Source organism: Gilbertella persicaria, assembly GCF_025201335.1.
Source record: "Gilbertella persicaria strain CBS 190.32 chromosome Unknown B0P05scaffold_23, whole genome shotgun sequence".
Lineage (NCBI taxonomy): Eukaryota > Fungi > Mucoromycota > Mucoromycetes > Mucorales > Choanephoraceae > Gilbertella > Gilbertella persicaria.
The window spans coordinates 168,523-193,473 of record NW_026251984.1 but is presented as its reverse complement, the minus strand read 5'-3'; the positions used below and the strand labels follow the sequence as shown (position 1 = coordinate 193,473).

The 24,951-nt window shown below is 38.1% G+C and overlaps 11 protein-coding genes across 11 annotated transcripts; 7 read left to right on the top strand and 4 right to left on the bottom strand.

The window, feature by feature from the left end:
• Nucleotides 1-148: 148 nt before the first annotated feature.
• B0P05DRAFT_544431 (kinase-like domain-containing protein) lies at nt 149-2,626 on the top strand. Its single transcript, XM_051578534.1, has 4 exons — nt 149-413; nt 455-1,129; nt 1,178-1,236; nt 1,279-2,626. The coding sequence occupies exons 2-4, from the start codon at nt 570-572 to the stop codon at nt 2,565-2,567; spliced, it is 1,908 nt and encodes a 635-aa protein (XP_051434204.1). The 5' UTR covers nt 149-413; nt 455-569; the 3' UTR covers nt 2,568-2,626.
• On the top strand, nt 2,601-5,078 carry B0P05DRAFT_544425 (quinon protein alcohol dehydrogenase-like superfamily). Its single transcript, XM_051578533.1, has 4 exons — nt 2,601-2,930; nt 2,984-3,117; nt 3,173-3,272; nt 3,317-5,078. The coding sequence occupies exons 1-4, from the start codon at nt 2,785-2,787 to the stop codon at nt 5,055-5,057; spliced, it is 2,121 nt and encodes a 706-aa protein (XP_051434203.1). The 5' UTR covers nt 2,601-2,784; the 3' UTR covers nt 5,058-5,078.
• A 432-nt stretch (nt 5,079-5,510) lies between these two features.
• B0P05DRAFT_579662 (uncharacterized protein) lies at nt 5,511-7,372 on the top strand (the record flags this gene model as incomplete). The annotated part of the gene is made up of 2 exons (XM_051581949.1): nt 5,511-6,028; nt 6,115-7,372. The coding sequence occupies 2 exons, from the start codon at nt 5,511-5,513 to the stop codon at nt 7,370-7,372; spliced, it is 1,776 nt and encodes a 591-aa protein (XP_051434202.1).
• Nucleotides 7,369-8,832, bottom strand: B0P05DRAFT_471292 (transferase; the record flags this gene model as incomplete). The annotated part of the gene is made up of 2 exons (XM_051574608.1): nt 7,369-8,477; nt 8,526-8,832. 2 exons carry the CDS (start codon nt 8,830-8,832, stop codon nt 7,369-7,371), a joined length of 1,416 nt encoding a protein of 471 aa, XP_051434201.1.
• Nucleotides 8,833-8,878: 46 nt separating this feature from the next.
• Nucleotides 8,879-9,879, bottom strand: B0P05DRAFT_544419 (SGNH hydrolase). The gene is made up of 4 exons (XM_051578532.1): nt 9,826-9,879; nt 9,740-9,754; nt 9,651-9,698; nt 8,879-9,602 (listed from the first exon to the last, which is right to left on the bottom strand). The coding sequence occupies exons 1-4, from the start codon at nt 9,865-9,867 to the stop codon at nt 8,934-8,936; spliced, it is 774 nt and encodes a 257-aa protein (XP_051434200.1). The 5' UTR covers nt 9,868-9,879; the 3' UTR covers nt 8,879-8,933.
• A 135-nt stretch (nt 9,880-10,014) lies between these two features.
• B0P05DRAFT_544414 (fatty acid hydroxylase superfamily-domain-containing protein) lies at nt 10,015-11,300 on the bottom strand. Its single transcript, XM_051578531.1, has 6 exons — nt 11,117-11,300; nt 10,819-10,970; nt 10,530-10,771; nt 10,417-10,486; nt 10,124-10,370; nt 10,015-10,034 (listed from the first exon to the last, which is right to left on the bottom strand). Exons 1-5 carry the CDS (start codon nt 11,288-11,290, stop codon nt 10,238-10,240), a joined length of 771 nt encoding a protein of 256 aa, XP_051434199.1. The 5' UTR covers nt 11,291-11,300; the 3' UTR covers nt 10,015-10,034; nt 10,124-10,237.
• A 217-nt stretch (nt 11,301-11,517) lies between these two features.
• Nucleotides 11,518-14,950, bottom strand: B0P05DRAFT_579659 (uncharacterized protein; the record flags this gene model as incomplete). The annotated part of the gene is made up of 5 exons (XM_051581948.1): nt 11,518-11,638; nt 11,702-11,848; nt 11,898-13,337; nt 13,381-14,611; nt 14,683-14,950. 5 exons carry the CDS (start codon nt 14,948-14,950, stop codon nt 11,518-11,520), a joined length of 3,207 nt encoding a protein of 1,068 aa, XP_051434198.1.
• Nucleotides 14,951-18,376: 3,426 nt separating this feature from the next.
• Nucleotides 18,377-20,024, top strand: B0P05DRAFT_471399 (armadillo-type protein; the record flags this gene model as incomplete). The annotated part of the gene is made up of 6 exons (XM_051574615.1): nt 18,377-18,689; nt 18,739-18,905; nt 18,963-19,181; nt 19,222-19,407; nt 19,457-19,606; nt 19,650-20,024. 6 exons carry the CDS (start codon nt 18,377-18,379, stop codon nt 20,022-20,024), a joined length of 1,410 nt encoding a protein of 469 aa, XP_051434197.1.
• Nucleotides 20,025-21,380: 1,356 nt separating this feature from the next.
• Nucleotides 21,381-22,548, top strand: B0P05DRAFT_579658 (uncharacterized protein; the record flags this gene model as incomplete). Its single annotated transcript, XM_051581947.1, has 3 exons — nt 21,381-21,758; nt 21,803-22,351; nt 22,396-22,548. 3 exons carry the CDS (start codon nt 21,381-21,383, stop codon nt 22,546-22,548), a joined length of 1,080 nt encoding a protein of 359 aa, XP_051434196.1.
• An 80-nt stretch (nt 22,549-22,628) lies between these two features.
• Nucleotides 22,629-24,247, top strand: B0P05DRAFT_125982 (uncharacterized protein). Its single transcript, XM_051573007.1, has one exon. It carries the CDS (start codon nt 22,661-22,663, stop codon nt 23,807-23,809), a length of 1,149 nt encoding a protein of 382 aa, XP_051434195.1. The 5' UTR covers nt 22,629-22,660; the 3' UTR covers nt 23,810-24,247.
• B0P05DRAFT_471353 (uncharacterized protein) lies at nt 23,880-24,949 on the top strand (the record flags this gene model as incomplete). Its single annotated transcript, XM_051574610.1, has 2 exons — nt 23,880-24,218; nt 24,269-24,949. 2 exons carry the CDS (start codon nt 23,880-23,882, stop codon nt 24,947-24,949), a joined length of 1,020 nt encoding a protein of 339 aa, XP_051434194.1.
• Between the last annotated feature and the right edge of the window lie 2 nt (nt 24,950-24,951).

Here is a 24,951-nt window from a genome sequence, read left to right as displayed (position 1 = left end):
TTATTATTAATAGGCACTAAACTAGTATAGTTATTTTATTTTATTTTATGAATCCATAATAAAACGCATATAATGAAAAACACGTAAAGAGATGGCTGTGACTTTGTTCCTTCATTTTTTTTTTTTTTTTTTTTTTTTTTTACTTTTATTTTTTATTTTACATTGCTTTATTGTATGGAACAAGAAGAAGAAGAAGTTGTAACTGATAACAACGGATTCAGTCTAAAGAGACAATGTATGGGCATGTTAGATACGATTTACTCAAAAGCCAACTGTGAAGAATACATACAAACCTTATATGCAATTGAACAAAAATTAGTCCATGATCATTATAACAGTATGGACCACTTCAAAAGCGATCTATTGCAGATCCCGCAACTCTCACCCAACGACTTGATCATCAAAACAAAAGTGTATGTTGCTCTGAAAGAAATCAACCTGACTTTGTCTATAGACCACTTATGCATGAAGAAAAGCATACGATGCCGATTTACAATTCGATTGCTGTCAGAAAAGAAAGGTAACATGTGGGATCGGATCCAGTCATTTCTCAAACTTGGCATAGTCTCATGTACACTGTAAATATCAAAAAGCACAGACGACTTCATTATTCACTCGACCAAGTGATGCCATCGACTGTTTCACCTTGTCTGCATCGATTGTACATTGCTCGAAACAGAAAACGATTGATAGATGCCAGAGACAATGTGAATGCTACCTTGGCTGTCTTTTTTGATGCTGCCATACAACCCATACTAGACGAACCTGACATGGCGCATGTGACAGCCAAGGCATGGGTAGTTCATCCTCTAGGCGAATTTCATACGATGCATCATGACCATCTCAAGGGTTGGATCAAAGTCAAGATCATCTTCAGTACCAAAATCGATACGTTGATCTCCAAAACTTTAGCCAACGATCTATTTTCTGAACAAAAGACAGAGTGTGTACGAGCAATAGGTACCATGTTTGATCCTGATCTTGATTGTGCTATGGAAAACGAAATGAACCGACAGTTTCTTTATACTGTGTTACAAGCAAGTCCAGTCGATCTTTTTACGCATGATATGGCTCATATCAAATCAACCCACAATGATACCCCACCTACCCTTACTTTGAGACATCCAAGGTAAATGCATACATATCTATCTACATAGACTCAAACAAGGTGTGATAGTGCCAACCCTCTTTTCACAGTAGCCACAGACACAGATCATTGGAGAAAGTTAGAGCAATGTAAGCCAGTTGCAATAAATCCATACTTACGCTTAGTTTAAGTCTGTCTCGAGAAACAAGCAGGCATTGTTTCAAGGCAGGCATACAAGGACATTATGACGCATCGTGTGGATGCAGAAGGTTATTTTAAACAAGTCTTTTTCACCAACCAACATGTTGTTCAGATCTTTCAGAAATCCACAGCATCTCAACGCGTCATTGAAATAGTATCCCTCCTAAAACTGAGAGATCAAAGGCATATGGGTCGTATTCAAGACATTATTTTTGATGATGATCATACCGAAGTGATTGGTTTAACCATGGACAAGTACGATATGACACTTCGAGACTATTTAAACGCACATACTTATCAACGATTGACACATTATCAGCGTCTTGACATGATTATTCAAATGGTTCAATCAATTCATACTATTCATCAAGCAGGCATTGCTCACCGAGATCTTTCAACTGTGAATTTCATGGTCAATCTTCCTAAAGAAGACAAACTGTTGCCAGACGGATCAGCCAAGATAGACTTGTACTTGATTGATTTTGGAAAAGCCGTCTTGTTCTTACCAGAAGAAGCAAAGAGATGGTGGGTCAACACAGATGAACAATACATGTATAAAGATGAAGTGAAGCCAAGTTCATTTGAAGAGTTGATCGTGTGGTGTAAAAACTTGCCTTATATCATGGCTCGGCCTGATCATGGCTATCGATTCTATCGTTCGATTCAGACATTGCCTCGATCACAACGAGACCATGCTCTTTTGCCTCATTTGATTCTGCCTGCAGCAGAAGATATGTATTCCTTAGGCACATTAGTGTGGCGTATGTTCTCAGGTATGGAACCCTGGCCTGGCGTGTTTGACACCGATGTCAAGAAACTGCGTGAATCAGTGTCAACAGACTATCACATTGACAAGTGTTTAGAGCGTGAAATACCCGGATCGATGAGTAAACAACTCCTCAAGATGTTTCTTAGAGTAGATCCTCATCAACGTCGAACAGCAGCCGATGTGCTTGTCTGGTTAAATCAACCTGGCGTGAAAAAAGCGTTGTTGGAAGAATGGCAAATGACAGTTACCTCAAGAAATGTGACACCCGCAGCCAGTCGAAAAGGATCACCTGAATACATCATGTTTCCCTTCAAGAAACAAACACGAAAAAAGCGTTTGGAAACAAAAAGTTCAAGGACAAAGTCAAAAAAAAGTATACCACTCAAAAGAGCAAGAAGCGAAACAGACGAGTCAACGGGTATTCTCTCTCCAGATCCTCTTGTCAAGACACTTGGAAAGAAGCCAAAAGACGATATCCTGTCAAGCCCACCCTTACTACCTTTCATATAATTAAATTCTCATTGGCTCATTCATGCCCGCAGCAAAAAAAAAAAAAAAAAAAAAAAAAATCCTTTCATTTTTTTTTCTTACTTTTCTTTAGTAAAAGAGCACTTTTCTTCTTCTTCTTTATTGAACCAAAAGAAAGAAAGAAAGAAATAGAGAGAAAGAGATCCAAAATATACATATATAGATATATACTCAATTCATCCTTCTTTATCATTAGTTCATGTCTTTCGATTCAAACCATCTTGATCATAGCAACACAACTCATATAGAAAAGACAGATATATATCATCAAGACATTCAGTATTCAGAACCACACCATGATGCAAAAGGAAAAAAGAAACAACGCTTACCAGAGGTTAATCCAAAGTAAGCCCCCCCCCATCCTATGGACCCATTAACCTCATTAACCCCATGAATAGTGAACCCTGCTTCATTCAACAACTCTCGGTAGAAGTCATGTTGCATATCTTTGCAAGACTTGACCCTATCAGTTTAGCTACAGTGGCGAAGGTGTGTCATTTTTGGAGACAGATGGTCATGGACGATAGTTGTTGTAAGTCGCTGTCCATATATATATATATAAAAGGGGAAACTAAACAGTTGGTTAGGGCGAGATGCGTTTGTGTCTTATTTTGGAAGACTTCCTTTCAAGAGACTCTCGACTGAAAGTTGGAAGACAGAATACGTGTTAAGAACACATTTGATTCGGTAAATAGAGAGAAATGCATGCTTGCAAATGACTTATGATGTAGAAAATGGACAAAGAGTCGCGGTACAGTCATGTCCTTTCAACCTAAAATTGGTTCCATCGAATCCATGCATGTCGATTTCGAAAATGCTTCTATGCTTGTCTCAAGTGCTGAACAAGGTATTGCTGTCAAATGCAATGTAGCTACAGGAAAAGTACATCAACGCCATCCATTCTACAGTACCCATGACAACATACGTCTTCCTATCACAGCTACATTGATTGAAAAAGACCGTATCTTATGGGGATTTGATGCAGGCTATATCACTTTATCCACAAGCAAAAAAGGTCTAATTGTCTTTTCAGATTTCCATCAAGGACCTGTCAGCCTATTGTGTTTACCTAAGCAGACGCATGATGTAGTTATCAGTGGTGGTTTAGATGGCACCGTGAAATTATGGGATGTTGCAACAACTTCATGTGCTTGGACATTTTCTTCCTCCAAGACGCCTACTTGCATCAAGACAAGTGTAGATCATCGTCTGATTGTAGGCTACGATGATGGTTCTGTGGCTGTTTGGTTATTGAATCTAAACCAGCTTGTGCGCTTGCATCGAAACAACCGTATAGAAGGATTTGAAGAGAACAAGAGAGCTTGGATTGACTCTCTTGAGAAAAACAAGCGATGGATACATGCACCTGCCAAGACTCATGCGGCTGTTCATTCGATGTCGTATGACCCAGAGACACATGCATTGATGGTTGCTTATACAGGTAAATCTCAAGTATGCAAGTACAATCTAGACACAGGTGCTTGTCTTGCCGTGTTTGATCATCGCCGTCCTGTGACCTGTATGAAATGGGACAAGACAGTTCCTTCCACACTGATTTCGCTTGAATCTGCACTGATACGATCTACATCCAAACAACGTAAAGCAGGCACTCGAATCCATCTGTCATCTGCTTCTACTACAGCCTCTGTACCGTCTCCAGATCAAGGGGCTAAGACAACCCATTTACTTGTGACAGGCGATGATCTAGGTACGCTGTATCTATGGGACAGTAACCAAGACCATCCGAAAACCCCAGTGCGTACCTTATCAGAAGGTCATATCACAGCCATCAGTTGTATTTACCTGGACGCATTTAAGCTTGTCACAGGTAGTGATGATGGCTGGATTCGTGTCTGGGATCCTTTGACAGGCATCAATCTCTGCACGTTGGGCAACAAGATCCCTAAACATGCGCCTGTGGATCGTTCAGATGTCCATGTGATGCGAGTGAAAAACCTATGGTGTAGCCATGATTATCGCGGTGTGGCTACGATTGGTCATCAAGTTAAAGTATGGGATTTCTCGCCTGATAAGCAGTTCTTGACTCGACCCTTAAAGCCAAAATCCAATCGACCCATCACACGAGATCGTTTTCGGTACGAAATCAAGGATGAAGTCAAGGAATCCATGGACAAGATAGCATCTGAGAAACAAGACCGTGAAAGAGAAGAAAAAGAGTTGAACAAACTCTCATTGGGTGGACTGACAGATGAAGAGATGTTAGATTATGCCATGATGTTGTCTCAACAAGAACATACTCCCTCAAGTGATTTTGTGGATGTGGATGATGAAGAACTGATGAAAGCAGTGATTGCTAGTTTGAATGTAAATCAACATACAAGTAGCAGTGATCAAAGCGAATGGAATGAAGAAGAATGGCCTACAGTATCAGAAGCCACAAGTATACAGGATGAAGATGACATGGATGAAGACATGCGCTATATTCTTGAATTAAGTAAAACAGACAAATAAATTTCTTTTTCTTTTATTGCACGAGATTCTTTTTTTTTCTTTTTTTATTCATAAATTATTATGGCCGATCCATCAAAGGGTAATGAAGCAAGTATTATACCTTACTGACCTTCTTGTTAAGCAGGAATTCGCCTGAGTTTTCTTGCTCAAGCTGATCAGAATAAGTACGAGATGCTCTTTTCTCAAGTGGCAGGAGGAAGCAACATCTTGAGTGGTATGTAGACATCACAGATGATGAAAACTAATGGTTTCTCTTATAGCTTCTAGTGCTAAAGAAGTACTTTCTCGGTCTAATGTGGGTGATGAGAACCTCGCACATATTTGGTATTATTGGATGACTTTGACAAGCATAACTCATCAAGTGTATACTATAGGGATCTGGCTAACGTAACAAACCAACCACAACTTACTTTTCCTGAATTTGCAACAGCCATGTACTTAACTTCTATGAAAATGACAGGTGCAACTATTCCTTCTCAACTACCTCCCGAGGTCAAGAATGAAATACGTCATGCAGTGGCTATCGTGCAAGGAAATCAACCTACATCACTTGTACCACTTCAGTCTTCTACAAGTATATCCAACCAGCCTACAGGTATACCCAGCCAGCCTACGAGTATTCCTGTTCAGCCTACGAGTATTTCTATTCAACCTACCGGCATTTCTATTCAGCCTACGGGTTACAATGGACCTATGATGACAGCACCTATGCCAACAGGTATGCTGAACAACAATATGGATTTTGCCAACCGCATGATGCCTCATACAACCAACTACACCCCTCCTTCAGGCTTTGAAAGTCTTTCGAAAAACGTCAAAATTCCATGGGCTGTCACTGCTGAAGAAAAGAAACAGTATGCCAAGATCTTTAAGGCTTGGGACATAGATAAAAAGGGCACCATTTCAGGTGAAAAAGCCAAAGACATCTTTTCTCAATCTGGATTACCTCAAAATGTGTTGATGCAGATTTGGTAAAAAAAAAAAAAAAAAAAAAGAAGAGAGAGAGAGAGTAAATAACAACAATCAACAATGTACTCAAACCATCTCTCTCTGATAGGAATTTGGCAGACCCAAACAATCAAGGCAAACTCAATGTGGATGAGTTCTCGGTAGCCATGCATTTAATTTACCGTAAATTGAATGGTTACAATGTACCAGAAACATTGCCTCCAGAACTTGTGCCACCTTCTACCCGTGATTTAGCAGAAAGTGTAGACCTGTTGAAAAAGACGATTCTGGACGATATTGCTAAAAAGAGACATATTGCCAACTTTCGTTCTTCGCCTTCGTTACCTACTTCACCTCCTACAAGATCTGTCAGCAGTAGTCCATCTTTACGCTCTACAAAAAACAAAGAGGAAGACAAAGATACGGAAGTGGGGTATGTGTCCAGTGCTCGTCGTATGGGACCAGACAGAAACCGTGTGCGCGACATGAGCTCTTCCTCTCCTAATTTGACTTCATACGGTTACCGTGGTAAACAGACGCGTATTTTTGATTTACGCAAAGACATTGAAGCATGCAAAAAGCAAATTGAACAATACGAACAAGAAGCTATTCACCCTGTGGCTACACCTTACAGCCAACTATCAGCACTTGATAAAAAAGACATTGATGGCCTGAAAGACAGAATACGTGAATTACAACAAGAGATCTCAAAGACAGGCAGTGAACAAGGATATGATGCATGGAACACATATATCTCAAAGACAGCTGAATTGGCCCATTTAGCTGAACAAGAGAAATCATTAGAGACAGAGATAGAATATATGCTGAACGTGACATTAAAGGGCTTATTGGCTCAAGTAGACGAAACAGAAGACGACCTAAGAGAAAAAAAGGTACAGGCTGCTCAAGCAAAAGCATCCAGCACAGATGTCCCACTTGATATTGTAGGCACAGGTCCTCATGGTGAAGTGACCGAAAGCGATCGCATCAAAGCTAAGGCGAAAGCCATGGTCGCTGCTCGTATGGGTAAATTGACTGGAAAGTCAACAACCCATGTCAAGGCAGACATTGACAAGATTGATCAAGAGCGTCAAGAATTCAAATTGTACACAAACAGTATCGCTGATCTTCTGCAAGAATTACAGGATGCTGTCAAGGCTATCCAACTCGAAATGAGCATGATTGGCCTTGATATTCGAAAGCATGATGAAGACCAAAAGAAGATTGAAGAACGCGGACGATTTGAACATGGTGAAAATGTAGCTAAAGACCTGAAAGAGTTTATTCAAGAATTATCTTATCATGCTGAATTAGCCAAAGCACCTGATGTAGACCCTTCTTTTGAGTCAAGGTTTCCCTCATTTTAATACAGAATATTTTTTGTGTATTTTTTGATATCAGGGTCATCAATAAAGCGTCGTATTGAGTCAGCATCCATCTGTAACTGAACATCAAACATAGGGCCTTTGGTTCGGTCTGCTCTACCAAACACGATAAAGCAACCATTGCCGCCAAAGGTAATATAGCCTCTTGTACGGTCAGGTCGCCCAAACCCAAAATTCAATCGCCAAAAGGGAAGCATGGAAACATCACTGGCTGTGGACTGAGCAGCTGAATTGGGCTGATAGCTGAGATAGTTGACCGTCATGTCTTCATGCACTGTATAGAGTTTACTGAGACCATGAAATAAGCTAGGCTTGATGTTCTTGAGTGTGTTGTGGAGCATAAGTGCACTTGTGTACAGTTTGGTTCGATTGACTTGAGCCTGTGTTGTCTTGATCGTATGCGACACCATCCAATTGCCAAAATAATAATCCAGTTCTTTATGGGTCTTCGTGATCGATCTTCCATTGACAGACATGATCATCCGTATTTCTGTATCTTCAGAAGGCACTTGTCGACACCGAGTAATGGCACGCATCAACATGCCAAACATGGCTTCTTTAGTGGATAGCCAATTCTTGTTTTTGATCATCTCTTTTGAATGAGCGTCTTTTTTGCATTCGTATAAACCGTCTGAATAAAACTCAAGAATGATACTCTTGAGTGGCATGGGTCCATTAGGGGTTGTTTTTGTATACTTTTGTTGGTTGGGATCCATACGAAGTACGGCTGCTTCTTCTTTAAACACACGATGCTCTTCACGGTAATGCGCAATAGCTTCATTCGTAATGATGGTATCGTAAGGACAAGCAATCAAGTCTCGTTTAAAAGAAACAGGATTGTATTCTACACCTCTTGCTATCTTTGCCCAAGCATCCAAAAATAAAGAGGCAGAATAAGTATCTGCTATCTTGTGAAGAATCATGATTCCTAAAGCAACACCCCCATCCAAAAAACGAGTGACTTGAACAGCAAATAAGGGATCTTGTGCTGAACAATAAAAGTGAATAGGAAACATATTGTGATAGTCCATTTGACTAGGCAAATAACCATCTTTTCTAAACTTCTCTAGCTCGGCTTGATATTCAGCTTCCTGAATCCCCCTTTATAAGTTTCTCTATCTTAAAAAAAACAGACTTGCCTGAAATAAAACTCCTGCATCTGAATCCTCTACTTCGTCTCTGCCGTTCCCAATATCTCTTAATCGACCTGCTAAAGGATAAAATTCCACTAATGCTTTAGCGAGTGAACTTGTCAGTGCATTCGTGTTCATGAAATCAGGCGACTTTTCATCGTTTGTATAGAACAAGAGCAAAGGTATATAGGATTTAAACATCACAATGTCCCAGTCAGACAAAGCCGTGCGTCGTTTATGCGGTGGTGTAGGTGCTGAAGGTGCAATCCATTCACGCCTAATGACCTGTATACGTGCTTGTGGAGCCATAACAAAAAAAAAAGAGTGTGTCTATCGACAACAAGCCATGAACAAGTGTTTATAAAGCACTGTTTATTCCTTAACAAACAAACGTTATTTTCCGTTTTAGTCTATTTTAAAAGAGGAAACTCAAGACAACGATGAATATCTTTTGCCTTCATCAATTCTCTAAAATAAGGAAGTTCTACTCCTAATTGGTCAGGATGAATTTCTTTATAGTGTTCATTAATTATCTCCATCAGAACATCGTATACTTCCTTGTATCCCTTTTCATTCAAGTGCAGACCATCCAGAAGAAAGTCGGAAAGATCACTATCCACTGCCTTATCCATGATACGCGACCATATATCAGCCACAGGTGTTTGTGTTTCTCGGCCAATGTCCATGACACATTCGGCATATTCGCGTGCAGCCTTGTTGAAACGGTTGAGTTGTTCGCCTCGCTCTTCACAGTGCTTGCTCCATTGAGACTCGTTCAATGGAGGAGGAGTAATCAAAATCAATCGTAATTTAGGGTTATAGAAAGGTGAGGTAGGGTTTCGAATCATATCGATCATGGCCTTGATATTAGACTTGTAACGGTTTAAAGGTACATTTTGACCTGTGATGGGCAAAGCTGCATCATTGGCGCCGAAAAAGATGGTCATCAGTTGAATACAGCAGCCCTGTTCAGCTTGAGCTTGAACAGTAGGTAATAATTGTCGTAAAATAGGAAGGGCCCAGTCTGTGTTATAACCTGAGAATCCTCGGTTGATCACGTCTGTTTTGCGAACATAGGCCTATGCTTTATATTTAGTGTTTGTCTTGTTATAGTTATTATATATTACATTGGCTAAGCGGGTACCAAAGCCTTTGAGTTCAGGGTCGAAACTAAACTATAGAATGTTGATAAAAGTGTGTAGTGTTTGTTTGTTACCTGTGTGATAGAGTCCTATAGAGAAGTTAGTCAATAAAAAAGTTAGTCAATAAAGAAGTAGAAATAGAGAGTGTGCGTGTACATACACCAAACAACAAGATTTGATTATAAGGATGAGTAGAAGCCATAAAGAAAGTACAAAAAAAAAAAAGATGAATGACGGAAAATCAATCGTTCTAAATTAGCAAAGTTTGTTGCACACTCTGTGAGTACAAAAAGGGCCTTTTTTCAATAGGTATCGATGATCAAACTGATACTTATTTATACATCATTTGACATGCAGAGTATTTGAGAGTAAGGCATACCATAATACATGATCAAAAATAGATGTCGTTCAAAAAGAAAGTACGCTGATTCTTTTAAAAAAATCACTTCTGATATAGGAACAACTGTGTCGAGAAATCATTATATTTAGTCAATATGTAAAATATATATATATAAGAAATTATAGCATAGAGAGGTTGATGAATCATTAAGAAGAATCTGGAATGATTGCTTCTATGATTTCATTTTGGCTGCTTTAGCCTTGATAACTTGGCTATATTCAGTGTGCAAGAGAACATCCCAAAAAGTAAAGAAAGGCTGGGAGAAATTTGTTTTGATACCATAGGCTTGATGATGGATATTATGACTATATCATGACTTAGTAGTCTTGACTCTTTTCGCAATTTACTTACTAGTTGACATTGTTTCTAAAACAGACAGTCAAAGGATCCCAAGGAAATGAATATCCACAATGGTCATTAACTATAAACTAATTTAACAATCAGAAACTATACAACCAACTTACTTGTTTTTAGTGTAGAAAAGGCAAAAAAGTACATGCCAAGACGAGGTGACATGCCTGTCAATTCAAAAGCTAAAGCTGCTCCGCATGTGTCTAATAAAAAGCCTTCTACAGGATGATTGTACAAGGCACCAAAGGCATAAGGTGCATAGAGACGATGATGATGTGAGTGCATATGTTTATAAAGGAATGCGCTTGTATGAGCAAGACGATGAAGAGCATATTGATGTGTGTCTACAATAAACCTATCATTCATGTTGGATAAGCATATCAAGCTAATAAATTGACTTACATAGCAATAAAAAACTGAGCACACGGAACAATATAGTTTTGAATCACTGTAGCAAGTTGATATGCCATAGATAATGTCTGCTCTTGTTTATATCCAAATTGATCTAAAATGCTGGACATGACAGCTGTATATTGCTTCAGAGCCAATTCATGCTTGTGTTGATCAGCTGCAGGATCCAACCCTTTCATCAAAGTAATCCCCAAGATTATTTGTACAACATGTTGAAGAGCAACCATCAACAGTACTTTGCCAAATGGCACTTTGTTTCTTTTTTCTTTATCTTCAGAAGAATGGATACGATATTGTTCAAAAAGGGGATTTTAAGCTGCATCAATAGTTCGAAGAAGCTGCATTGAATCCAATATACGGCAATAGGAACCCAAATAGCCAACATTTCGTCAGACCAAATGTCAAGAAAGCAAGAATTTATGCTAAAAAAGCTTGTGGATTTACTGAAATTAGTTGTATTCATTGATTAGAAGAAAAGAAAGACAGAAAGAAAAACAAAATTGTGGCCTCATAAATTTCAAGCAATCGTATGTTCTAATCGGATTTTCAACTTTCCAATATGATTCAAGCTCATCTTTTTTTATTATTTTGGGTTAGAGGAGATACATGGATTAAGGAGAAGGGAGGAATATATAAAATGCAGGCTAAATGTCAAGATGAATATGTCAATGCTATACTTTTTTCTTTTCTTTATACAAGTCCAAAGCCTTTGGTATTTTCAATGGCTGTTATCAATCTATTACGAAGTTTTTGTCGAGTTGCATATTCAGGCAACAACAGTCGACTGAAGCATGTAAGTGCTGTAGGCAATCTAACAAAAAAAAAAAAGAAAGAAAGCATTAGGAACAATAAAAAAAAGATGCAAATAACTTACCTATCACTGTCAGGACCATTTCGTTGTATATAAAATGAGAGTTCTTTTAGTCCACCTACAGGCACTCGATCACTGGCTGTGACAAAGAGCAAGAGTTGTTTCTTTTGCTCGTTTGACAGATCATGATGTACAACAGACCAAAATTGTCTATGTACAAAAATGATTAATATAACAATATATAGAATTCAAAACTCACCTTATGGTAGGATGATCTGCACTGTAGCCATCGTCGTATTCTGCTACGCTTTCAAGATCTGACATATTCAAGTCTAATGCATCAGGGCCTTGACGAAGGCCACAAGCGACCATTTCTAATTCTTCAGCTGTGCACAGACTAAGGGCTCTACTTCCAATCACACTCCACATGCCACGACGTAAAGCAAGTAATTGTTGTTTCTGAGCGGTATACATAAAATAAGTGCAATAGTCTCTCACATAGGCTTCCCGATTCTCATTGGTGACAGGTACAACCTGACCAGGCATCAGGGGGGTGGTGACAATTCCTTGCCCAAACACTTCAATTGATATCTCATAATCTCTACAAAAGATATCCTCTACATCGCTGCCTTGCCAATTCAACAATTGACGGAGTCCATTACCTAGCGCAGGCCAGCCTTCTTCTAAATCTTCTAGGGTAAATAATTGATGCCTTTCAGCCATTGCTTCAATTAATGCCTCGTTAGGCATCACTAGTATTTTCCACAAAATCTTGGGAAACTGTAAATTCATGATCACACCGTTATAGATTGACAAGCCCATCATGACACCGACCATTTCATACATGCGAACATCATATTTTAACACAGGTCGAATCCAACATAAGCGGGTATTTTCGTCTTGTGAGAACAAACCAACACTCGACGACACAAGCTTCTCAAACAAAACACCAAAGAATTCCTTTTGCACACCACCCTGATCCATGCCTTCCTCTCCACCTTCGATAAACTTGACCTTGAGTGGTTTCTTTAAATCGCTCCATTTGCGTGACATTTGGCTTAATGTGTCGGCCACAAAATGTTCTCGACGAATTTCAAGCAAGAGATAAGGACATGTTGCACTACGTAAATTTGTCTCTAAACTTTTAAGCATACGAGGTGCTTCAGACAAGAGCTTCTGAGCATGAACAACCAACGTGTGATTCACACATGCATCTTCGTATTCTAAAGACATTTGTGACATGGCATCAATCAATACAATCTTGCGCTTAATGGAGGGCGGCAGTAAAAAGGGATAACTAAACCAAGAGAACTGATATTCGTTTTCAAAAGGATAAGGAAGCAATGATGAGGTGGAGGCAGTTGTCATGAATAGACGTGATCTTCGTTGATACTCTGTTTCGCCCTGTCGAGTGATGAAGTTGGAATGTCTGCCTTCACCATAAAGTAAAACGCGCTTCCAAATACGAAATTCATTTTTGATATTAAGCTTTTTACAGATATCTTGACTGTAAAATGCTGAAGGTGGTATAATAGGTGAAGTGGGATTCTTCATACTGCTTTGGTAAATTAATTCGAGGCATTTTAAAGCCATGATAACTGTGTCTTCTAAGCCATGTTTATAGGGACCTGTATGATAATGATCTTGCAAATATTTCTGCAAGTCTTTCACCATATAATGCATACGTGTAGCATCCAAACTATTAATGATCAACACCATGTTTTTTTTAGGTACATCCTTACCTAGCAAGCATGTTCTGCATGATCTTTCGAATAATTGACTTTTTCTTCTGAGCAATCTTGCTCAATACTTGGATTGACTTTTGAGTCAAAATGGTTTGGTTTGTTGAAGCAATTGATACCATACGCTTTTGATAAATAGAAGCATCATCTAAGGTAGTTACTAAAGTGGCAAGTCCCTCTTGCTCTTCCCTTTTTTTCTCTTTGCAGCAAAAAATCCATTGATTGACAGCCATAATAGAACGACACCATTCCATCATCATGCGAATATGATAAGGCTCTATTTCTTCAATCACGTCAATCTCAGATAATGCTTCTACGTTTAATGCCATTCGATCCAGTAAAGTCTCAAAACTGTCTGAAATAGATTCCATGATACGAACTTGACGAGGATTTTTGCTAGCTTCGTTGCTAGAGGATTTCTTTTCTTGATAAATCACTAATTGATAGAATTGTGTTAAATCGTCTAGATTGATGAATGAAATATCCTTGTGTTGTAATAAAGGCGAGAGACTAAAGCCAGATTGTGGCATTAAAAAGCTGTTGCCTACACCTTCCCAGCTTTGAAAGACAGAACGACACCATGTATCCATATTGCTTTCAGAAATGGATTTCGTGACGATGGCTTGATGCAAATGTTCAACAGCAAGGTCCAGGTTGACTGATATAGGCGAAATAGCAAGTAGCATACCACTTTGGCTGCTACTACTATTACTACTAATGGTGCTACTATTGTCGTCTGATTCCAAATGATGGAGTTTAGCTAAAGACTTGTCATCTTGGTCCAATTGATAATAACTGGAATCGCTGTGATCCTCCAGTTGTTGAACAACATTGTCTATTAGACTAGACTTTCTATCATCATCTTCATCTTCATCATCTCTTGCTGATTGATCGGGGGAAGGATTTCTGGTAAAGCGACTTAACATTCTCCAAAAATCAGTTGTCCAATGAGGTTTTGTTGTCTCACTTTGTCGCTTCCTGGTCTTTGGTTGTCGAGATGTCTGTTGTTGTGTTTTTTGCTTTAATAACAAGTCAGAAAAAGGAGTGGAAGCAAAAAGAGACTGCAAAAATGGTTTTGTCGTTGTAGTAGGATCATTGGAGAGAGAATAATAGCATTGACTATTCTCAACTATTGATTTTCTCTGAATAGAACAAAGTCTTGAATTTGGCATTGAAGCCAATTGAATGGCCATGATCAAAGCAGCCTGAGGTTGTAAACTCATGATGCCTCCTATACAGAAATTAATAAAGGCTGAAAAAAAGAGCAAAAACAGCCAAAACTGCCTTTTTTAGCAAAGTTACCTCTTCCAGAAGCACAAAACTTGTTTCGACACTCTTTCTGTTGACAACCGACAGTGAGTTGATGAAAGTAGTCTTCAATCAATTCCTCATATTCGTCTCTGGCTTCTTTTAATTTTTCCTTTTTATATAGTTTTTGATTTTTTCGCTTGTCTGTATAACGAATGGATTTAGGGGTGATCAGCGTATTGTTAGTGCTACCATTATTATTATTGCTGGTTGGTTTCAATTGAAAAGGATAGACATGCTCTTTTTCGTTGGCAAGTTTCATGGTAGGTTTTAAAGAAAGCGTTTTAGAGGAAGAACCAGAAGAAAAAGACGAACGGCGTTTGGTGGTAGGATGGTTTTCAATAACTTCGCTTGCTAAACGGCTATTGGAAGGTCTAGGCGAAACTAAGTAGTCAACTAGGTCATTAGGACTGTTATTGGTGTTGGTAGCGTTGTTAGTGAAATAAATATCGCCATGTATTTTTTCTTCAATAGGACTCTGTTGCTGCTGCTGCTGCTGCTGCTGTTGTTGTTGTTGTTGTTGTTGGTGGTGGTGGTGGTGGTGATGCTGTTGAGTTTCGCTCTGTTGTGGTGGTTGAGTTGTGTTGGATAAGATAGGAGAAGAAGGTGGTAGACTCTGGTAGAAGAAAGAGCTTGAATTTACGTTGGTAGAAGAAGGGCTTGTCCGAGAATCTACTCTAAAAGTGGACATGAATGATATAAGAAAAGAAAAGAAAAAAAAGGCAAAATCTATATATTTCCAGTCTCAATGCGTCACTTAACCAAAATATTTTTAATACAATTGGTCAGCTTTTTACGAACTGATTGCTCACCTAGTGAACGCAGCGTCAATTGGCGGGTTTTTAAAAATTGAACTGCGGAAGAACAAGTTAATTAGCAGCCTTCAATAAGGTCAAGTTGCGAGTATCAGATACTAACTTTGAATCTGTTCTCATCACATTAACATGTAATTATGTACTTGAATGAGCTGTTTGTTTTTTTAGTTGCTAATTTGGCTGTAAAAATGCTGTATAAAAGCGTTCAACGATGAACAGGAACGTTATTGCAAGCTTAAGGTCCTTCATATCAGAATGTATGCCCCCTCCTCTTAGCTTTTTTTCAGTAGTTGACTAGAACTGTTCAAAAAACCCAATTCTGGGTGAATAAGGAAGAAGATAAGTATTTATGTAGCCTCTAAAAGTGATCAATTCATCAATGTTTTTGTACATATGAATAGGAACGTTATCCATTACAATGAGGAAATTGTTTGTAGGAGAATCTTTATCTATCTTTTATCTAAAATCTTCTTAAAAAATTCAACCAACACCTTGTAGTGGTGCTTTTTGACATTTAGGGATCTTTTGTCAGCTTTCTTTTTCGAATTTACTTTGTTTTGGCTTTTCTGTTACTCTAGGCTCAATGTCTATACTCTGTCTATTCTAAAAAAAAATGACCAATTCTGCGTGAATATGCGTTATCTTAAAGAAGAGAATGTAATTGGAGCCATTTTATGAAAAAGTGGAGGGGAAAGAACTATTTGTCAAATTATTTCATTTGATTATTTTACAATAATAAACAAATTTTTTTGTTGTTGTTGTTCACACAAAGAAACCAGTAATTTATCAAATGCATGTGAAAATGAAAGGTTTATTTTTGTAAAGAAAGAGCACTTTAAAGCTAATAATTATATTTTCAAGAACTATACATTTGTGCTTCTATTTAGAGTTGACATTGAAATGGACAAAGTAGTTGCCTTTCTTTGATGTTTCTGTAACTGATACTTTCCAGTTTGTCAATAGTAGTTTTTTTTTTTTTAAAAAAAAAGAAGCTTCTAGTCCAAGTTTAACTCAACAAGCTTATCAAGTCTTCACAAGTATAATATTCTTCTTTCTGTTAAATATGTATTTCAGCATGTCTCGTGAGCAAAAATGGAGAATCCATTTTCTTACCTTGAATGTCTCTATTTTCAATTAGTTCGTCTCTCGGTATCTTGTTGGTTTTTTCTTTTTTGGGTTCCTTCATCTATCATACAAAGTCGTTACACATTGGTGGCGACTGTTTCATGAAACCTTAGACAATGCTAGGATGTCAAGTCGTTTTCCCTCCCCCCTTAGCTCTGCGTGAATCTGAAGCCGAGACGCTTGTTGAATGCAGCTTTTAATGGAGCTACTGGGAAAATTGCCATACCCATATAATTCTGAGTGAGATATTTCCTGTCATGTACTTGTGGCAGGCTCTGATATCCTTGATTTCTGAAAATAATGTTCGTTATCACGACAAAGCGCTATTCTCTGTGGGAACTGGAAGGGGTTTTTTTTTTGAAGACGAACTGTGGAGTTCCACAAGACTTTAAATTTATTGTATTTTGATAAATCTCAGCATATCAATTTAATTATTGTGAATAAAGTTACTGAAAATACTATAAATGTGCAGTCATTCAAACCACTCTCAAGTCAACGTCATACATTTCCACTTAGTTCAATATCCGAAAAGTCTTTTAAGGCAAAATGCATGAATACTTAATTGCCCCTTAATTTTTTTTTTAATATAAAAGAGCATATATTTGTATATCAGCTTTCTTTTCACTCCCTTTTGTTTTTTTAAACTTTTATTTTATTCAATGGAAAAAGATAGCCTGTTAGTAACTTCTCAACCTAAAAAAGAGGAACAAGTAGAATTTAATCCACAAGATATTGTTAACATTGACAATCAAATCGAAACAATCAACAGCCTCACTATCTCTGATCAGCAATATAATGGCTTATTAAACACGTAAGTAATGAAAATTATATGTGTGCGTGTATATATATGTACGTGAGTGTACGTGAATGAGTGAGTATATACAAATAAATATATATACATATATATACATACGCACATATAAACAAAGAGAAAAGAACACGAGTAAGGGGTGTAAAGGGGATATAAAAACAAATAAAAGATGTCAAATAGCTAACTCTTACTTTATAGGAGACCTCCTTCTATTTCCTCTTCCTCATCAAAGTCTATTCGTAGTTTATTTACTGATAATACAGCATTTACTCCTCAATCGACTAGCTTATTTCATCCACATGCTTTTTGTATGTAAATCATGATGTCAAATAATCTGTTTAACATGTCTTTTTTTTTTAGCTGTTCAACAAGAAAATGCGTTTATGCAAGTGCCTATAGAAGATGGTCACCAACTATTGAGACGTGAGAGCTATCCTAATTTGGTATGTGTTGAATAAAGTTTGATAAAAATGTTAATCGCCTACAGAGTTCGTCTTATATGGCCGGAGAATGCTTTAGTCAACAGAACTATGGCAGGCAACATTCTATGACAAGTCATCAGAAACATGAATGGTTTGATCATTATCTTGGATCGGATAGTCTATTGCCTTCTACAAGCGAACAACCTCGTAAATTCTCATTAGATGCTACTCCTTCTTTTGTCTCTAAACGATTGGATGCCCTTGATAAACGCCTTACACCTTCTTACTCTAACCCGGATTTGATGTCGTCTGCAAGGCGCATGGGCAGTTTGGATGCAGGTCGAATGCACCTGTTACCTACGATGGATGATTTCATGGACCATCCTCACCAAAGATCATCCAATCTACTATACGCCTCATCCGCAAGCTCATTTCCTCATGCCTATACTCCTACCTTAGTACCTCCTAGCAATAAGAACAATAATACACAGGCGCCTTTATTTGTCTCTCATCTGATGAGGCAGGTCAACACAAGTCGGAGTCGGCCTCCTTCACCTCCTAGCAGGAAAAATTCAATGACTCTTCAACAATTACGCCGAGCTAGTTCTGCTACCACCATGAATAGTTTAACATCCAGCCCTACATCTCTAGATCAACAAGATCGATTTGCTACTATGCGTTTGGAGGATGTGGTTGATGATATCTTTTCTTTATGTAGAGATCAACATGGATGTCGATTCTTTCAAAGAAAACTAGAAGAACAAAAACCAGAACAAAGAGACACTATCTTTATTCAAATCTATCCTCATTTTGTTGAATTGATGACAGGTAACTAACAAAGGCAAAGAAATGAGATCAATTGACATCCTTTTTTTAGATCCATTTGGTAATTATCTATGTCAGAAAATGATGGAATATTGCACAGACACACAGAGAACAATGATTGTAGAGAAAGTGAGCAATGCTATAATTACTATTTCTTTAAACATGCATGGCACTAGAGCAGTACAGAAAATGATTGAACTCTTGACTCTTCCAGAACAGGTAAAGGAGAAACGCGCTCAGGAGAAAAGAAGGGTAGTATAACTTATTCATTTCTAGATTACAAAAACCATTGAAGCTTTATCGCCTAATGTAGTGACTCTTATTAAAGACATTAACGGAAACCACGTCATTCAAAAATGTCTAAATCGCCTCTCTTCCTCAGATAAACAATTCATTTATGATGCAGTTAGCAAGAATTGTATTGAAGTAGCAACCCATCGCCATGGATGCTGTGTCCTACAGCGATGTATTGACTTTTCTGCCAAGAATCAAAAAGTAAGTACTATTTACATAGGCCATCAACTGACGTTAGCAGAAACAATTGGTGAATGAAATTATCAGAAATGCATTAACTTTGGTTCAAGATCCTTATGGAAACTATGTGGTTCAATATGTACTTGAACTAGGTGATGCCAAGTTTTCTGATCAGCTTATTCGACAATTTATTGGTCATATCAGTGAATTGTCAGTTCAAAAGTATAGTTCCAATGTGATCGAAAAGGTGCGTTTTGAATATAACTAATAATTATGCTCATACGTCTTTGTTTTAGTGTATTCGCGTAGCAGAAGAAGATACTCGTAGTCATTTGATAGAGGAAATGATCAATAAGCCTCAACTTGAGAAATTATTGAGGGATTCTTACGCCAATTATGTTGTACAGACCGCACTTGATTTTGCTAATGAAACACAACATCAAAAGGTAAGTGAGATCGTTGCATGATTGGAACTTAATACAGTCTCAGTTGAGTGAGCATATCAGACCTTTATTGCCCCTTATCCGAAATACGTCTTATTGTAAGCGTATTCAAGGTAAACTCGTTCGAGACCCCAAACAGCAGCAGCAGCAGCAACAACAACAGCAGCAGCAGCAGCAGCAGCAGCAGCAGCAACAATCTCAACAACAAGAGACATGCATCCAACCACTTTATCATTCCACTCCATCTTCCGTCAGCAATTACTCATACAATTCTATTAGCGTCCATCCACTCATGATGAGCCATCAAGATATTGGAACAAACTCAAGCAACTTTACCACGAATGTCTCTTCTTTAAATTTCATGAACTTAAATATATCCTCACCACAACAGCAACAACAGCATTATTTCTCTGGTTTATAAGATACCAACTTGTACAACAACCTTTCACCTATATAACTATTCACATAAGGATTTTTGTGTATACAAACATACGCACAACAAATAATTATACTACATTTGTATAATAATACTTATACACACAGATGCATTCTTCCACTTTAGGTTAATAAAATGATACTTTTCTTTTTCTTGCAAATATCTATCTCCCTCCCTCTCTTTACTGAACAAAGAAAAAGTAATTATATTGATATATATTCCTTTTGACCATAAAAATATATAATTACAACCTTAAACACAAGGTAGTTTTGACTGTGGCCCAAGTTCTACATTTATTCACATTCGTAATACATGGATATTAAAAAAAAAAAAAAAACTATAACCTATAACCCTAAAAAAGTTGTAAAAAAGCTAGCCTTGTTATTTTTTTTTTGTTTAACTCTTCTTTATCGCTGCATCATTGATTTTTGTTGAAGCTGTTAGAGCCGTTACATGAGTGTCTTGTTTCAGCATTTGTAAGAATGCGAAAAGAACCCTTTGAGGTGACTTTTCTTCACGCTTTTACACGCTTCCGTAATTCTTTTTGATAAAGTGTCTTCCTGCAAAACCTATAGCGCTTAACCTTACTCCTCATTACCGTCCAGTATTGTTCTATTGGACTAAGCTCAAGAGAATAGGTGGGAATATATACACATTTATATTCTCGGTATTCAATATACTTGTATACGTATGAATTGGTGCATTATCCATAACTATATAACGACATTTCATATGAGGATGCTTGTCCATTTTGTTAAAAGTCATTTTTGAGAAACTAATTTGGTGACCTGTTACAGTTCCTGAACTTATGCATTTATTGGCTTCGTTTTTTTATACTGACTGCAATCCAGTATTTCCAAATATTAATGCTGTGTTTTTGACATTTAGATGCAACATCATTTTTTTTTTTTTTGGAAATGCTGTACTCTTCTATTTTGAGAAGAAAATTGCGTCTATCCTTGCCTATGTATACATTGTACTCTGTTTCTCTTGATTCTTTGGAGCTTATTTTTGCTCTTCATCAAAAAGATCCCACCTCATCTTTTTTTAGTAAAACCCCTCTCCCAATTTACAGCTCACCGTCAAGTTTTGACCGTAATCAACTCAAGTCTAGAAGGAAGCTCGTTGTTTCTCGAAGTTAGCTTCAGAGACTCTATACTTTAGCTTTTGTTAAACTTTTGAGCATTGCTTTAAAGCAAAAGATAATCAGAGAACAATGACAAATCTTTGGTCTAAATTATCAATCATTTAAAACCCTAAATTGCAATCTGACGTTGAATTCATATTAAAATTTACCATTTATGAATTTTATTTTTATTTTTCTTTCTCTTTTTAAAAAAAATGTCCGTAAAAGAACAAGACAAACAATTGGAAAATACAATCCAACAAGAAGAGCCACAAGAAACAAAGCAAGAACAAGAAGCCAAGCACGAACAAGAAGAGAATGAGCAGCAGAAAACTGCCCATACATCCAATGTAGAAAACAATGAACCAATTCATATTGTTCAAGACCAAACCGACGCTCCTCCTTCTACCACCATCCCCACAGGTATCTTTGAATCTACATTGGACAGTTTGGCTACTATTGGCTCGAAAATCAACCCATTGACCCATCGTATTGGCAAAGGATTAGGTCAAGTGAGACAATACGCGCAAGAAAAGTTTGGTACAGCTGAAGATATTACTGAACTACCTCAAGAATACAAAGATCTAGAAAAGGTTAGGTTCACATAAACTATATATGTATGTTTAACTCTATGCAGAGAGTAGACCAACTGGAACATCTTTATCATCAGTTGGTCAAAGTGACCAAGGTCTATGCGACACCCAATTATGATTATCCTTTAGGATTCACAAACACGGTCACAAACCAAATCGCCTTACTGGCTCATGAACACAATAGCAGTGCACAGACACCCGAGCATCCCAAGTCTCTTTCTCACGCCATGGGCCGAGTCGCATCTCAATCTGCTTCCGAACTAGGCAAAGATGAAGCATTACGTGCAGCCCTTTCTAGATTTGCCTCTGCTGCCAATAAGGTTGGGAATGCTAAATTGACCATGGACCATGAAGTCGTAGCCAGATTTCATACACCTCTACAGACCTGTTTAAAGACATCCATTGAAGGTGCCAATAAAGCAAGACGTGTGGTTCATCAAAAGAGATTGGCGTTGGACGCAGCCAAGACGGAGTACAGAGAAACGCCCGCTAACAAACTAGATATGGCTCGATCTGAAGTAGAACAAGCCGAAGACCAGTTTGTAGGTGCAGTAGAAGAAGCCACTCATTTGATGAAAACCGTTTTAGAAGATGTAAGTCGACAATATATGTCATGTTGAACTCATCATTAGCATAGCCTGAGCCTTATAGAGACCTTGCTGAATATGTTCAGGTACAACTTGCTTATTTCAGAGAGGCTCATGAAATCTTGAACAAATTATTGCCTGAACTTCAAGAAATTCAGAAAACACAAGAGACTGTTTATCGCGCATTGATGGATGATGAATAAAATGGTCATGTATGCATGTGATTAAACCCCCTTAAATAATAAAAAATGAATCCTTTTTTTTTATGTGTATATATATATTTCTTTTCTTCATTTTTTACATAGCTGACAACAAATGCTGATTCGTAGCTGGTTTGAATTAAATACCTCTTGTTCTCATAAACAAAAGAAATCAAGCATGATTTCAACCAAAGTAACACCGACCGTAAAAGCAACATCTGTCAATGTCAGTTCTGATGAACGAAATAATAATTTAACAATGACATTTGAACCACTTAGATCAGCTTCACTTTCACTGTCGATAGAACTAGCAAAAGATATGCCAAGCATATCAATCAGACAACATAAACCAGATACACTTTCTGTGTATACAAACCATTGTTTTAAACGCATAGCTAAAGCAGCACCTGCCACATTCTCCACCAGTGTGTCTGCGAATGGTACCATGGGTCATCAAGACGATGGATCAGCAGCAATGGAAAGTTTGGCTAAAAGTATCATTCAGCTCGACAATGAATCATCTACACACCAAGAGAGTCAGCAGGTAACAAAGAATGAAACCCGCACGCTTGTCTCGCCCACGTGCCAGTCTACAAGTTTCTGGACCTGGTTGGGTCTCCCTAGCGCTGAGGAACCACAGGAAGAAAAAGAACTGGTTGAGGATATGGCAGCCTCAGCTCCTATTCCTATCAAAAGCACATCCCATACGGTCACTAACACAGCGTCTTCTTCTTGGTCTTCGTTTCTGTTTGCAGCCAATGTAGACAAAGTCCAAGTCTGTACAAACCCTGAAGAACCCAGTACGCCAAAACCACTCTATATCCAGAAGGCATTACAGGAAGAACAAAACAATATTCGTAAAGTCAAAAGTTTATCCAGTTGTCCTATTCCTAATACAAAACTTGCGCCTTCTCATACGAGTACATTGCGTCCTTCTGTGTCTAGCTCTTCACTCCAAAGTCAAAAACCTGGCAAGATAACAAATAATAAAGTCTTGCCTTTATTTGCATCCCAATGTCAGGTTCAGTCTTTGCCAGAAAAGGACACCTTTTTCACAAAAGCTTTTGATACAATCCAATCCATCATGCAGCCACCAGAAACAACAACAAGCTGGATTGCAAAGAAAATGAAGGCTAAATTCTCTCATTTTGTACAAGACTTGAAACAACCTCAGCCCATCCTGATGGATAAACGTATTGTAGTTGTAGGTGTTCATGGTTGGTTTCCTATGAAGGTATGTTTTCTGATACATACAACACAATAGTAATTGGCAATAGCTTGTTAGAAGTATGATAGGTGAACCTACAGGCACTTCCATCAAGTTTTGTGAGCAAATGGCACTTGCTGTACGCACCTATTTTGAGACAGAGCACAAGGTCATGCTTCCCTTAGATGCCATTACCTGTGTACCCTTAGAAGGAGAAGGAAAGATTGAGGACAGGGTCAACCAATTATATACCAAATTAATAGAGAATTCAGTATGGTTAGAAGCTGTTTCTTCAGCCGATGTGATTCTCTGGGCCACTCATTCACAAGGAACGCCTGTCTCTATTATGTTGCTCCAACGACTACTAGAAAGAGGACATGTTCAACTGATCCGACAGTCTGTCTGTATGTTGGCTATGGCAGGGATTTCGCACGGACCTTTTCCTGCCTTGAAAAAGAGTCTGATTGTGAAGGTAAGCTAAGCGAAAGGAAGAATGCACACTCATGGGTTCTATAGTATTTTGAAGCAGATGCTGCACGTGAGCTATTTGAGTTTATGGATTCTTCTAGCTCCATCTCAACCAAGTTTCGCCAATCACTTGAATACATCTTGACATGTGGTATCAAACTCGTCTTGACAGGCTCCATGCAAGATCAAGTGGTACCCTTGTATTCAGCCATTCTGCATGCAGTAGACCATCCCAATATCCTAAGATCAATTTACATTGATGGTCATATCTTTTCAGAAGACGATTTCTTAATCAATCTGATTGTGTTTTGCTTCAAGTTGCGTAATACAGGATTATCAGATCATGATTTGATTATTCATCTTAGCCAAGTGTTAGCGGGGAGTCTTTATGCTTTGGAAGGAGGACATTCGACTGTATATGAAGAATTACAAGTCTATTTAACAGCTGTTCAATACATGTTTGAAACAGCCCCATTTGGTCCATGTGTACGACAGCAAGACAGAATGCAATACAAAATGGACCCATTTCAGGCTAAATTACAGCCGAACCCATATTATTTACCTTGGGCATTACATAGTATGTTTACAGACCCCATGATTCTGGCCAATGAAGGACTAAAAGCAGACTTGAAACATTTGTTGTTCCTGTTTGATCAATGGCAACCTACGCCTACTCGATTACGTGAACTCAAGTTTAGATTAGAACCTCTATTGACACTGCATCTCTAGAT